This window comes from Chiloscyllium plagiosum, unplaced genomic scaffold (assembly GCF_037043375.1).
Source record: "Chiloscyllium plagiosum isolate Xiang-an unplaced genomic scaffold, Cpla_swu_hap1 HiC_scaffold_17, whole genome shotgun sequence".
In the NCBI taxonomy this organism is placed as follows: Eukaryota; Metazoa; Chordata; class Chondrichthyes; order Orectolobiformes; family Hemiscylliidae; genus Chiloscyllium; species Chiloscyllium plagiosum.
This window is the reverse complement of record NW_028270155.1, coordinates 22564182-22580165: the sequence shown is the minus strand read 5'-3', so window position 1 is coordinate 22580165 and position 15984 is coordinate 22564182. Positions and strand designations below refer to the sequence as shown.

At 40.9% G+C, this 15984-nt stretch overlaps 1 protein-coding gene across 2 annotated transcripts in view; it reads left to right on the top strand.

Annotated features, from left to right (window-relative positions):
- Positions 1-15984, top strand: part of LOC122558260 (calcium-transporting ATPase type 2C member 2-like) — an 82441-nt gene that overhangs the window by 27196 nt on the left and 39261 nt on the right. For both annotated transcript variants that reach the window (XM_087995745.1, XM_087995744.1), the window contains exons 8-9: positions 4164-4313; positions 14689-14757. In XM_087995745.1, the coding sequence (XP_087851871.1) occupies positions 4164-4313; positions 14689-14757 (219 nt within the window). The remainder of the gene's footprint in view (positions 1-4163; positions 4314-14688; positions 14758-15984) is intronic.

The window sequence follows — 15984 nt, the reverse complement described above, 5'->3', positions numbered from 1 at the left end:
TGTAAGATATTGTCCATTTAATATAGAGATGAGGAGGAATTTCTTCTCTCAATTGTCTCTGAATCTGTGAAATTCTTCACTGCAAAGGGCTTTTGAATTAGGATAGTTAAGAATACTGAAGGCAGAGATAGACATTTTTAATTGGTAAGGGGTATGGAGAAAAGACAGGAATGTGGTGTTGAGAATTATCAAATCAATAATAAGCTATTAAATGACAGTGCAGACTCAGTGGGCGAATTGCCCTAATTTGGTTCCATAACCTATGGCCTCACTTGATCCTGGACTATGAGAATAATGTAGTGCTTGCTGTTCCTACATATTTCCTTGTGTTTTGCTGGTACTTTTCTGGATATAAATGTTTTAGGAGTTAATATAGGTTTGTTATTTGCAGTTGCAATACAAGTACAAAATTGACTTGTGAATCAAGTAGATTTTAAAGTTAGGCTATATGCATGGCGTGTCTGCTTAAGGGAAGAATGTCAGATGTGGGTTGTTTATGAAGCTTTCGTTGCATTTACAGGGTTGGGATCTTACAAGTAGCATTATATATAGAGTGTAAATTTTATTTTTCAATATACATTCAGTTAGTTATATCTGCTTACGTTACCAATGTATCTCCACAAACAGTTTTATTTATTTAGTCCCACTTTCGCGTCTGTTTTCAAAGCAGCTTTTCTTCTAAGAGTGTAAAAGAAGAGATTGTTCCTCTTTCAGCTACAAGTTGGAATTATGTTTGTTGTACCAGGTAACCAGAAATCAGAACACTGAGTTTTATGGTCAATTTCACTGAGTTGTTTTACAATGTCCCTTCCCTGGCCACCCATACCTTTCCCTCCCAAAAAATATTAGCGCATTGGGAAAATCTGAAACGGGTTTTTGCACTTTTTCTTTTGAGGCTTCTAAATTTTTGGTGTCTTGTGCACTAGCGACTGAAACCCGGTGCAGTATTTTACAGCTCTCTAAAGGGCGAGGGGGTTTCTAAGGTACGGCGTGTGTGGGCTGGTGACTACATTCTCAACCATGTATGACCTGTCTCCTATGTTACAATAGGAGTCGCCTGTGAACCACTCACCCCAATTCAACAGGCATTTAAGAGCCTCATCCTGCCACTACTGGTGGATTTTCACCACATCAGGGAGTGGCTCAGACAAAGTAGGTAGTCAGCAGCTTTTACTGGGCAAGATGGTTTCAAAACCTGTGTCCAGTGATGTCAACCCCCACCTCACAATCCCATGAGTAAGGTCTTACTGTCCCCCCACCATTAATTGTCCAATACCCCACCTATCTTACCTACTCACTGGAACCTACCAACCAAGCACCTGTGTTAGCCCAGACTTTAATTCAGTCTGGTTTCCAAAGTATCCTCTTTTTCATGTTCTGGCTGTTGTCCCAATAGGGACCACCTTTCAGAACTAACAATTGGATTGGCTGGCAGCTTTCTAAAGCAGGTCTTTCTCCTCAGGAGGTCCAGGAGTCTCTGCCTGAGGTGACAAAAACTCCGCTGAGCAGAGCAGTCAGCTTTACACTGGCGGGGTCTTGAATGACTTCTTCCTTGGTGGGACAAGATGGGGAACATGCTAAAATAAGAAAATAGGAGCGAAGTGCAGGACAAGGTAATTCAGCCCCTTGAGCTTGCTCCAACATTCAATACAATCATGGTTGGTTGTATCTCAGCCTCAACCTTCCTGCTCGCTGTCCGTAACTCTTTAGTTGATCACTAATTAAAAATCTGCTTATCTCCTCCTTAAACTTACTCCATATCCCAGAATCCAGCTCACTTTGGAGTAGTGAATTCCACAGATTTACGGCCCTTTGAGAGAAGTAATTTCTTCTCATCTCTGTTTTAAATCCCTCACCCCTTATCCTAAAACTATGAACTCTCCATCTAGATATCGGCTCAATGTCATTATTGTGAAATCTTGATAAGTGTAAATGCATTTTCCATATCAACACTATTCAGAAAAAACTAAAGTGGGTAATGGATGTGATGCTGTAAACCAAAAGGCACTAATCCATTTATTCAGGTGATGCATTTTCTTCATTCAACAGAAAGTGGTTTGTGTTTGTTGACTAAATCTCCAATGGATTTACTACCAATTTACTGGAAGGTTTCGAGTGTTAAATTGTGGTAGATTTTCCTTGTACTTCTCTATTGCAGGAAATGTGTTGAATCAGTTGTGTTTTTATTGCTCGTAATATTGATAATAGTTTGCATGACATTGAATTTCAGGTTTGTTTACACATGTAAGGTTGCAGTGTTAGCACTATTTCTTTAATTGTACAAGAGAAGGTCATTTTAAAGAAAATGTCTTTATTGTGCATTCAAATCCAAACCTGTTCTGATATAGAGTCATAGAGTCATACAGCATGGAAACAGACCCTTTGGTCCAACTAGTCCACGTTGACCATGTTCCCAAACTAAACTAGTCCCACCTGCCTGAATTTAGCCATTATCCCTCCAAACCTTTCCTATTAATGAAATTATCCAAATGTCTTTTGAATGTTGTGACTGTATCTCCATCCACCATTTCCATTGCTTGTTCATTCATGGACTAACCGCTCTGTGTGTAAAAAAGTTGTTCCTTGTGTCCTATTTAAATCTTTCTCCTCTGACCTTAAAAATATGCCCCTTGGTTTTGAACTCCCCATCTTAGGGAAAAAAAAAGCATTGCTACCTTATCAATGCCCCTCATGACTTTATATAACTTTAAGTTGGTGTTTCCTTTACAAAGGAATTATTTTTCCAAACCAGTGTATGTTGTAAAGAATTCATTCAAAAACAAAAAAGTGGCTATTCTACTGTTTTGCTCATTCCTAGACACTTTTCCAATTGAAGACTTAATACATATCATGAGGCTCTGATGGTATATTATGCTCATGTTGCTCCTTTCATAGTCAGAGAATAATGTAGCACACAAAGAGGCCATTTCACCCTTTGAGTTTGTTTTAACTGTTTTGAAAAGCAATCAAGTACATCCAACTTCCTTGCTCTTTTCCCATATCCTGACAAGTTTTTCTCCAATTCATTTTTGAAGGCCATGAATTTGATTCCATCATCTTTGGTTTTACCAATAAACTCAAATCTTTAGCCTTTGGTTATGGATCCGTCAGCTGTTGGAAATAATTTATCTCTACTTTCACTGTCTAAACATTTAATGATTTTACACAGCTCTAATTCCCAGAAAAATGAGTTTGGAAAGTTAGACAGCAGGTCATTGATCAGAGTGGGGATTTGAGGGAGAAGGGTGACTAGCAAGGAGACTGATGGTAAAGTATGAGAAAGGACAAAAATGTAAAAAGATATAGCCCAATGACAGACAGGTGCTAAATGGGAGAGAAGGGTCTAAGATAAGTCAAGAGAAAGGAGCAAGAGTGGAATAATGCACTTGTGCCCAGTTGCAGCCAAAATGCATGCACTGAAATGGTAATTGCAATGTGACAGTGCATAATAAAGTAAACGTCTATGGTTTTTAGATCTTTAATCTATTTTACAGTATAGAACTCTAAAAAAAATTGCTGTTTAAGGTGCATTAGTTAAAACTTGGAAGAATTTCGAAAAGATTTACAGGGATATTGCCAAGGTTGGAGTGTTTGAGCTACAGGAAGGTGCTGAATAGGCTGGGTCCATTTTCCATGGAGCGTCAGAGGCTGAGGGGTGACCACATAGAGGTTTATAAAATCATGAGGGTGAATAGTCAAGATCTTTTCCCCAGATTACGGAGTCCAAAACTAAGGGCATAAGTTTAAGGTAGAGGGGAAAGATTTAAAAAGGACCTATGGGGCATTTATTTTCACACAGAGGGTAATGTGTGTATGGAGTGAGCTGTAAGAGGAAGTGGTAGAGGCAGATACAATTAAAATGTCAAAAAGCATGGATGGGTACATGAATAGAAAGGATTTAAAGGGATAAGGGCCAAATACTGGCAAATGGGACTAAACTAATTTCGTTTATCTGATCGGCTAGGGCAAGTTGGATTGAAGGGTCTGTTTCTGTGCTGTACATCTCTATGACTGTAAGTGCCAGAAACTTATATTTCAACTAATGATTGCAATTTCTGTTTATGCATTAGCATTTTATTAACAAATAGAAATCTCCTATTAATTTTGAAAATTTTATTTCCACCTAGGTATTAAAACTAACTAGTTTATTGGTTTTAATTTAGGCTGTTGATCTGTTGATCGATGAATCGAGTTTCACAGGGGAGTCAGAAGCTTGTAACAAAAGTGCTGCAACCTTAACAGAAGCTGGGGATCTGACTTCTCTTCAAAACATTGCATTCATGGGAACACTTGTACGATGTGGGAATGGAAAGGTATCTACTTTAATAAATTACTATTTTCTCAAGCTAAAATGTACATTTGGCTGAAGAGGAATTTAAAAGTCTTGAGACATTGCACAGTTGAATAATTTTTAATTCTGTCACCTGTTCTTGAAATTGTTTCTCCATCTCATTTTTTTAGATATTAATTTAGTTCATTTTTGTTCTACTCTCTTCCAGAATAGGCTGGGGCTGTTTTCCTTGGAGAGTCAGAGGCTGAGGGGTGTCCTTATAGAGGTTTATAAAATCATGCGGGGCATGGATAGGATAAATAAACAAGTTATTTTCTGTAGGTTGGCGGAGTCCACATCTAGAGGGGCATAGGTTTAGGGTGAGAGGGGAAAGATTTAAAAGGGACCTAAGAGGCAACTTTTTCACCCAGAGGGTGGCGTGTGTATGGAATGAGCTGTCAGAGGAAGTGGTGGAGGCTGGTAAAATTACAACAATTAAATGGCATCTGGATGGGTATATGAATAGGAAGGGTTTAAAGGGATATGGGCCAAATACTGGCAAAGATTAGATTAGGAAATGTGTTTGCAATGACGAGCTGAACTGAAAGATCTGTTTCTGATTCTGTGACTCTATGATTTGAAGACGCACTAGACAAAAAAGCTGCTTTCAAATTATTTAAGAATAAAACTAATCTGATAATGGAATCAGTCTGATAAATCAAACTCTACAAAACCGTAATTGTATACTCTTTACCTGCTAGGCAGTTATATTCCTCTTTCAAAGAGGTATGTGACAATACTTTACTTCAGTAACTAGAAGGTGTTCTCCTTGGAAACAATGAATTGAACACACACAGTCAGTAGCCGACGTTGGATTCCCAAAACATTTTGATATAGACTAATGTCCTAGGTCTTGGTGTCCAGGACTGAATTTAATATTTGTAGATGAGGTCCAGAACTTGGAACCATTATGAACTGTGAGGCAGATTGTGTAAAACCTCAAAAAGACATGGACAGTGAGGTGGAGAGTGTGAAAAAGTAATAGACAGAATTTAATGAAGATAAGTGTGAAGTGATGCATTTTGATAGGAAGAACACAAAGAGACAACATAAAGGATGCAATTCCAAAGGGAGTACAGGAGCAGAGGGAACTACATGGACAAATTATTGAAGGTGGCAAGATGTATGGAAAGCATGATTAATAATGCATATAGTATCCTAAGCTTGATGAATAGGAAGATAGAGTACAAAAGCAAGAAGGTTAGCTAAATTTTGAAAGGCCTCAGCTGGAGTATTGCATCCAGTTCTGACAATATTTAAAAGGCATCTTACAATATTTATTGGGGGTATGAACAGGAAAGATTTAGAGGGATATGGGTAAAATGTTGGCAAATGGAACTACGTCAAATTGGGATGTCTGGTTGGTGCAAACAAGTTAGACTGAAGGGTCTGTGTCTGTGCTGTATGACTCTATAATTTTACTTTAGATAGATTTGAGAGCATTAGGGAAGTTACAGAAAAGATTCACAGAAATGATCCTAGGCCTGAAAAACTTCAGTTCCAGAGATAGATTGGATAAGTTAGAACTGTTTTCCTTGGAGAAGAGATTTTTAAGAAGAGATTTGCTTGAGGTTATCAAAACCACAAGAGATCTGAACAAAGTAGGTCACGGATAAGTTGCTCTAATTGGTAGAAGGATTGAGAATGAGAGAGCATGAATTTAAGATAATTGACAATGGCCACATGAGGTTAACACTTTTCACGCAGTGTGTACTTAGGACCTGGAACAGGTCATGCTGACAGTGTGGTGGAGGCTTGTTCAATTGCAGCATTCATAAGGGAGTTGGACAATTGTAGGAAGAATGTGCAAGGCTGTGGGGAAGAAGCAAGGGAGTGGCATGAGGTGAATTGCTCTTTCAGACAACCAACACAGACATGAAGGGCTGAGAAGCCTCCTACTTTTCTGTAACCGTGCTGGTGTTGTTGTTGCTGTGAAGCCTCTTTATTGCTTATGAAATAGCCCCAAGGAATAAATAAACCTCACACTGATTTGTTTAAGTGGGCAGAACACACCCTGTCTACTGTAATTATACTACATAAGAAATCACCTCCAGAATGAGCAAATCAGTTGTAATGTTGCTCATTTTAGATTGAAATTTGTGTTTTAAAACATGTAATAGTTTAGTATGCAGCTATTACTCCAGCGCATCTCCCTTGCTAACTCTCTTTTAAAGTACGTGAGTAGTGTGCCAACTGTGCACGCAGATAAAGACATAAACACCTTCCACTTATATAACTGCTGCAAAAATAAATCTGCACATTATGTGTTGCAAGGGGATAAGTGAGTAACCTTGGATAAGGGGAGGCAGTGGTGGAGTGGTAATGTCACTGGGCAAGTAAACCAGCAACTCCTAGCCTAATGTTCTGTGGATGTGGGTGTGAATCCCAGATGGTGAATTAGTATTCAAATAGAAATCTGGAATTTTTTTAAAAAGGTAGCCTAATGGTAACTGTGGTCAAATGTATCCATCTGGTTTACTAAGTCATTTCAAGAAGGAAATCTAGTGTTGTTACCAAATCTGGCTTATTTGTGACTCCAGATCTACAGCAATGTAGTTGACTCTGAACTGCTGTCTGGGTAATTAGGATTGGGTAATAAATGCTTGCAAAAACACTGATGCTTATGTCCTGAAAACAAATTTAAAAGAATTTCAGGAAACCATTAGTTGCATCTAGAATCCCTACAGTGTGGAAACAGGTCCTTCGTTCCAACAAGTCCACACCAACCCTCCAAATAGTAACCCACCTAGACCTATTCCCCTACCCTATATTTCCCCCTGACTAATGCACCTAACCTACACATTTGCCTATGGGCAATTTAGCATGTCCAATTCACCTAACATGCACTTCTTTGGATTATGGGAGGAAACCAGAGCACCCAGAGGAAACCTACGCAGACATAGGGAGAATGTGCCCCACAGTCGCCCGAGGCACGAATCGAACCCGGGTGCCTGGTGCTGTGAGGCAGCAGTGCTAATCTCTGAGCCACCATGCCATCATTTTGACTCCTCCTACAAGTTTACAGTTTACCAGTTTTCTTCTCGTTTCTCCCAAACTTCTGTTATTGTTTCTCATGGCTACAATGTGACTGGAGGGGGCTGCACTCACCACAAATGCAAACCCAGTGCTTGTGATCTTTCTGGATCAAGGAACATTTAAATTGAGCCAGTTGTGGTTCAGAGAGCAGAATCTTCCTCATGTGACATGATCAACGGTAAGAAACTTAGGACAATACAGAGGTAATGAATAGGTCAGAATCCCACATTGAGAAACATTTTATTCCCCCACAAGCTATAAAAAGTGGCTTTGGAATCTTGCCATTGAGTAACAACATTATTTCCAAGCATTAACCTTTCATTAAAGCCCCAACTATCCTAATTTAGATGCTATTTCCTGTTTTCCTCTCCTACCTGAGAAGTTAGGTGATACAAATTCCTAACGTGAATAATTGTCCCATCCAACTGTTTCTTCACCACAAAGTCGCTGCAGGCTCCACAGCCACCATCCTCCTTGAACCTGCGTCAATGCAAGGTGGTATTGTCAAACTACTAGTCTCACCCACAACAGCATGAGTGCTGTCAGGCAACTCACGCATCACTCAGCCCTTCAACATTATGTTGGTGCTCAGGGACATCTAGAATTTGCTAGGTCACATTGTGTGCAGAACATACATGAATCTCATGTATCTGCATTGGATGCATCTCATGGTTCTTGGCTTGTTTTCTGAGCACTCACTCACTTTGTCCTGACTAGAATGCTGCTAGAATCTGTATACTTCACTTGCTTTCTTAGTGGACAATTATTGACTTATGTACTCATGTAAAGACTGCAGACTTCTATGTCAGTTATATTGCTTTCTTGACACATGGGGCCTTCTGTGCTTAGTAATAGAACTTCATTGCATTGCATTGCAGAGTGCAGAGACAGTGCCAGGCAGTTTGTGATGGTAGAGAGCACTGCACAATCAGAGAGACAGATATTCCTAATAAAGGGCTTCTGCCCAAAACATCAATTTTACTGCTCCTCAGATGCTGCATGACCTGCTGTGCTTTTCCAGCACCACACTCTTGACTCTTATCTCTCGCATCTGCAGTCCTCATTTTCGCCGAGAGGTATAGATATGTCTGGGGATCCGTGTCTTTGTAGTTGAGGGATTGGGTCACGATTCATCCTGTAGGTCAAATGCAACTGGTTGGGCCATTACAGATATGTCAATTGAGGTGCTGTGGAGATATCAGTCAGGCAGCTGGTCAGTCCAGGAAGAAAGCTACTGTTAGACTCTGGGGATTTGGTCACTTCAAGTCATGGCTTTTCAGGGAGCAATCCATGGACTCCTGTGGAAAGCAGGCACATAAGGCCTAGGGATAGGCCTCACTGTACAGGAATCATTGACAGAATGTTGACAGTCATGTGGTAAATTGTAGATAGCACTGTGAGACCACTTTATGAACAGGAAGGGACTGGGAGCTCTGGAGAGGGTATTCAAACAGCTTATGGTAACTCTGACCTCTATGGGGGGGAGGTTTAGCGCTGTCAAGGGCATTAGAATTTCTAATATCATGAACTCTGAGGGTATATAGAGGGGCTGAACTGAAATAGGGTGAGTCGTAGGGACCACAGGGACAGCAACATGAAGGATGGGGGGAGTTTGTGTGTCATAGACAGAGCCTGCAGCTCACTCACTGAAACAAAATTGGAACCTTGAAACGGCAGATCAAACTCAACCGTGCAATAACAAAAAATGACTACCATCATCTACAAAGTGGGTGGAACAAGTGACATTATCTTTCTTTGGACTGGGGGTGTAAGATTTTTGGAATTGGAGGCTTTTCTAGGTGTGATTGCAGTAACTGTGTCTATAGTAATTCAGTAATGTGATCCATTTGGCTTCAATTTGCAATTCATCAGCAGGTCATTCACTGTCGAAGAATGCACATTCAGAATTAAGAATCTATCAATCATGATCATTACATGTGCGCACTAATTATCTCCTTGTCATGTCAGCTAAGAAAATTGAATTCGACAAAGGTGTTTAAAAGTGACACTGAGTTATGTTTTAACAAACATGTTCCAAAGCTATCACTGGGAGAGAATGCTTCACAGCTGCCGCACTTACACACTGAACTATAAGTGTGTAATGCCGTGGTCTGTGGTATGAAACAGACCATTTTTTTGATCGTGTAGAGAACCATCATAGTGGCCTTGCACTGAGCAGTAACTGGTCTCTGATAGTACCCTGATTGCTAGAGTGGAAAAGTGTGGCACTGGAAAAGCACAACAGTTCAGGCAGCATCTGAGGAAATAAGCCCTTCATCAGGAATGTGGAGGGGAAACGGGGATGAAAGATAAATAGAGAGGTGGGTGTGTGGCTGGGGGAAAGGTTGGTTGGGGGCGATAGGTGGATGCGGGGGGGGGGGGGGTAATTGTGATAGGTCAGTGGGGAGGGTGGAGCGGATAGGTGGGAAGGAAGATGGACAGGTTGGACAGGTCAAGAAGTGGTGCCATGTTGGATCTGGGATGAGGTAGGGGGAGGGGAGATTTGGGAACTAGTGGAATTGATGTTGATGCCATGTGGTTAAAGCATCCCAAGGCGGAAGATGAGGCGTTCTTCCTCCAATTGGTGGGTAGCTTGGATTTGGCAGTGGAAGAGGCCAGGACTTGCATGTCCTTGGAGTAGTGGGAGGGGAATTTGAAGTGATAGACCTTGGATGTTTATCCTTCAACCAGCTACAGAGCAATGTCATATCATGTATTCACCCGACTGTACTCCTGAGTCTAACTGAGAAAAAGATTAAAGTCTGTAAGTTGGTGGAGGGTGCAGATGAAAGCCTTGCTAGTGCATCCTCTGAGTGTTCAGCAGCTTCCTCCTCAAAGCTAGGAGTGGAGCTGAGGGCTTCTCATGCTGACATCTTCCTCATGGAGGTTCACTGGGTAATACTCCTGCCTCAGAGAAGAGTGGAAATTAGATGTGTAAGATGGATAAAAACTTATGCAGATTAAGTATTGGTTTTAATGGGACGCAGCAGCAGCACACAATGAAGCTGAGTGGGTTGTGTGTCCATTGGTCTCCCTGTCCCTACATGAGTGGGTGTCCTTTTCTCTGGTTAGACTGAGGATCTTCTCCTTATACAGAATGAGATGCCTGATGTCTGCCAGCCTGCAGTGCAGATATAGGTAATTTCTTCCTGTGCTGAGATGAAGAAAGGGATTAAGGGCGGTAGAAATGGGTGTAAAAATGGTTAGTAGTGATGCAGGAACAGTGGCGAGTTCATAGAATCCCTACAGTGTGGAAGCAGGCCATTCAGCCCATGGAGTCCATACTGACCCTCAAAGACTATCCCAACTAGATCCATTTCCCTACCCTATCCTTGTAATCTCACAGCCAATCCACCTACCCTGCACATCTTTGGACTGTAGGAAGAAACTAGAGCAACCAGAAGAAACCCGTGCAGGCATAGGGAGAATGTGCAAACTCCATACAAACAGTCATCCAAGGGTGGTATCGAACCCGGATCCTTAGCGCTATGAGGCAGCAGTGCCTCACCAAATTGTCCCCAGTGAGTGAGTCGGACTGACATAGAGCAGAGAGGGTTACTATTTTGGGAGATTGAAATGGATATTATAATCCCAGCCAGTCGTAATGTTAGACAAATCAAATCCCAGACTGAAAATTGGCTGATAGATCATAAGTATAATTTTTGCAGTTGGTTAGCTTGACAGTTAGTCACTGAAAACATATTCACATGGGGCTGCCAATATTATTTAATCAAAGATCACAAGTTTATTACATACAAAGAAGTTTGATATGTATATGTGTATATGTGACAATTTAGAAAGATTATAACATAAACAGCAAAGCAGAGTTTCAGCCTGTTTCCAAACAATCCCCTTTACAGATGCTCAATCCCAGTGAAGTGTCACTCCTATTTGACTCTTTAATTTCTTTCTTACCTAACTCTCTTGAAGTGTGATTGCCCAATGATTTCTTTCCGCCTTTGATCAAATAAGCATCTTTTCAGGTCTGATAGTATAAAGAGTTCGACACAACCTTACAGCTGAGAGACTTCACAAACAAAAGCACTCCTCAGGTGAAACTCTTCTCCTGAACTGAAACCAGATTCTGAGCTGAATTCAAAATTCTCAGCAGTACTCATCTGCTTTTTCTATTTGTCATAAAAACACTGTCAACACTTCATCAGTTAACATCACAGGTATCCTGCTTGGCACTTAACTGAAGTCACAAAAATGATTTAATTAGTTTGTTGCTCCTAATGACTTCCTGATCTTTTTAAAAAGAACTGAACAGAATTGAAACCACACTTCTATTTTACCTCTACTTTAAAATACAAATTCCAAAATGCTAATATTTTATACACCTTTTTCACAATTGGTGAGAATAGTTAAATGGATGTGATGTGTGTAATGGTGAGAGTTGAAGTTCATGAGCTTTGATGCAGTTGCAAAATTAGAGTGACTGATGATCCTCTGATAGTGAGGGAGCAGAGGGCAGATACAACCAGAGAACAGAAGATAGTTTACCTTCTTTCGACACTGCTATGCTTTCTCCCTCAACATTGATCCATTTTGCAAGTTGGGTCCAAGCTGGCTAGGTCTGATGGCACGGTCCTCTGTGGGTGGTCAGCTGGAGTAAAAGCACCCTTCCAATCCACCACCCCATCTCCCAGCACCATCTTTGCTCTGAAGCAGGGAATGCTGGGCCATCATGGTCGTGTGTCATAGTGTGGTGGGCTTTGCAGTATCTGAGGTGGTCAATAGCTGAATGATTAAATATGGCACTGATGGAGTGAATACTGACAGGTCCCTGAAGTGGCAGGTACTGCCTTTCCAGCCTTGCAATCACCCTGATATGGATAACAAATATCACAGTTGCATAATTGGTGAAGTGAAGGGCAGAAGATTGCAAGAGAAAAATCACTCTGAGCCAAGGTGCTATGAATCTTATTTGACAAACCACTTTATCTGAAAATGGGGAAGGGTGTAAATGAAAGGTCTTTTTAATGAAATATTTAGATTTTGTATATGGTGCCAAATGGACGACAAGGGAGTCCTGTGTAAAAATGTGATGAGGCAGGAAGCAAAGCACTGTGGTGACAGGGATTAAAGCAGTAAATGGAGAGATGAAAGGATGATGAGAAGGACAAGCAGGTAGGTGGTAGGTGTTCAGCAGTTAACATGTGTGCAACAATGATGCCAGCTGCACCATGCATGCACTTACAGTTGGAGTGGGTGCAGAACCACTGATCAAGGTGCACAGTGGTGACATTAATGGCATTGATATCCTGTTTCATTGCACTGGCAGGACATACAGACCTTCTTCATTGTTTGATACAGTGACAGACTTTGAGAACAACACAATTCAACATGCTGCATAAATGGCCAATTCAGCTATCAATTTGTAAATAAACATTCTGTTGTTACTCTGCCAAGTTCCCAAATATATTGTTGCTGTTTATGTACACTGTTTACAGACCCTAAGAAACAGGTCTGGAGGACATCTTGGGGATTATGCTGAAATGTTTATATAAATTGTTACTAATGCCTTCTGAGAGATTTCTGATTCATTCAGTTGACCAAGTGATAACTCTGTCCACAATTTCAACAGTAGAAGTGGAAAAGCCTTTATCTAAACAAAATGTGAGAAACAGTTTAAATCTGCTAGAGGACGCCACACTTTGTTTTGCTCTGAATTTTGCACTTTTTAATACCTGAAACCTTATTTCATGTGATGTCATTGGTTTAGTGAAAAAATTTTTTTTAGAAAGGCAGGTGAAAAGATTTGATATCATCAAATTGCTTTGATCACTACTCCATTCTGTTAGATATTTAGATATTAATAAAGGTTGTTCTAATTATTTTCCTGATTCTGATTGAATTTTGAACATCAGCAGTTATTGTTGCCACTACTTGTTTATCGGTAAACTCTTGACCTACTCTGATTCTATGAGTCTGTACTCTGATGCCTCTTTAATATCATTTGAGCTTCTTGGGTACTCTTAATACACACCCTTGTTTATTTGTGTGTGAGAGTGTTATATGACTTAACTACGAATTCATTAAAATATTATTTTGCAGTATTAGTCATATTCTGACATATTATGTTTACTGTTTTGATTGCTGCCCTCAGGGTGAACATTTTTAAACTTTTTAAAGAGTTAAGGCACTTAATTTTTCACCTTTGGAGTCATAGAATCGTGGATATCTCCAGCATGGAAAAAGACCCTTATGCCCATCATGTCCACTCAAGTCAAAAACAATCAACTTCTATTCTAATTTTTAAGTTCACTCTTTATGAAATCTAAGAAACAAGTCTTGAGCACTTTCCTCGGGATTATGTTGAACTGTTTACATAAAGTTGTTACTGGTGAGCCCTCTGCTTTACTAGATTGAGGAAATGGAAGATAGCTCTATGCAAGTTCACATTTGAAATTTTATCCTCAACTGTTTTGGTAATATTCATGGACCATTTATTTCCATTCTTTTCCCTCCCTTCCACTTGTCTGCATTATGTAGCACATTTCCCCTGAATCTGTTTCACTTACTGATGAAATCTGCCCCAAAACTGTTTTTTCAGCTCTTGAGATGCCTCCTCAAAATCAACTCATCTTTCCTTGTTTGGTATCAACTTCTGAATCTAAATCTTCTTAATTTAGAAGTGATAATAGTACATAGTACTGGAATCTGAGGGATTCCACTCCACTTGACCTGCCCTGCAGCCTTCCTCATGTACACACCAGTACAGACCCTCGAAGTACTGGTTTCTCTTTTATAGGATGTTTCTTACCTACTTCCAAGATTTACTCTGAATTGTCACGAATCTTTTTTTTAGATTTCCTACAGTGTGGAAACAGGCCCTTCGGCCCAACAAGTCCGCACCGACCCTCTGAAGAGTAAACCACCCAGTCCCATTTCCCTCTCATTAATGCACCTAGCACTATGGGCAATTTAGCATGGTCAATTCACTGTGGGAGGAAACCGGAGTACCCAGAGGAAACCCACGCAGACACGGGGAGAATGTGCAAACTCCACACAGACAGTCACCCGAGGCTGGAATCGAGCCTGGGACCCTGGTGCCTGTGAGGCAGCAGTGCTAGCCACTGAGCCACCGTGCTATCTTGATCTTAAGTACTGAGGCAGTGGTATAGTGGTAATGGACTTGTAACTCAGAACCATATTCCAAACAATAACTCGGCTCTCTCTCCACAGATGCTGCCTGACCTGCTGAGTTTTCCCAGTGATTTCTGTTTTTGTTCCTGAGTTCCAGTATTTGCAAATCTTTGATTTTTTTATACGTATGATGTGCCACTGTGAAGTTGTTTATGCTTGTTTCTTCTGTCCAGGGCATTGTGATTGGAACTGGTGAAAACTCTGAGTTTGGAGAAGTGTTTAAAATGATGCAAGCTGAAGAGGTATATACCATTCATTTTTTAATACTATTGCCTATAGATGTGATCTGTCAATCTGAGATTTGTCAAAAGAGATTGTATACATTCAATGCAAACGACAGGATAACTTGGCTTGGAAATTCTCTCCCTGTAATATTTCTTTTATCACCCTCACTGAGGTGAGAAATGGCCACTGTTTATTTGATTACAATTTGTGTTTCCTTGTACAGAGCTGGTGGGAATTAACTGGGCATGCACTTGCACAACAACAAAATAGACTGAAACCATGAGTTAGATTAGATTACTTACAGTATGGAAACAGGCCCTTCGGCTCAACAAGTCCACACCGACCCACAATCCACCCAGACCCATTCCCCTACATTTACCCCTTCACCTAACACTACGGGCAATTTAGCATGGCCAATTCACCTAACCTGCACATTTTTGGATTGTGGGACGAAACCGGAGCACCTGGAGGAAACCCACGCAGACACGGGGAGAATGTGCAAACTCCACACAGAGAGTCGCCTGAGGCGGGAATTGAACCTGAGTCTCTGGCACTGTGAGGCAGCAGTGCTAACCACCATGCCGCCCGCTGCTTGGATGCAAACTGTTTAGTGGAAAATAAAGGAGCTTTTTACTGAGTATCTGACCCCACTGACGAAGGCCTGATTAGATGCTCAAAGTGGGATTTTGATCCCCCTCACAAATATTTCTTGCCTTTTTAAAAAAGTAGAAATCAAAAGAAATTGGAAGGCTAAATTTTCTTCTGGCATTTTACAGTTAGTTTTCCATATTCACAGTCTTTGTAGAAAGGGAGTAACTTTGACGTTTCTTCTCCTTTTGTAGTTCATGTAATAAATGTTGCTCCGATGCACTGGACTAAACTTTCCTGCTCTCACCCTGGTCAGCTTGGATTTTTGGGGTGGGATGAGGAAAATAACGGGGAGCCATGTTGAAATGGCTCCCTGATGCATTGCCACTGCTGAGGAAGTTTCTCAGGGGTGACCATGGAGGTGAATAGCCAATTAGCATAGTTTAGGCACCAGGAAGGGATGACCTTTTGTAGCCTTGCCAGCATCTTAGTGGCATTCTGCTCATTCAAGACATCCTTTCTGCAGCAGACTGGGGTGCCCTCAGAACATATGGTCCCACTCCACCAAGGCTGAGCTGCATCCCTTGCATCCATAAAGGAGAACTATTGCAGCTGAACCCAAGCAAGTTGGATCCTTCTTTATATACTTGCCACTG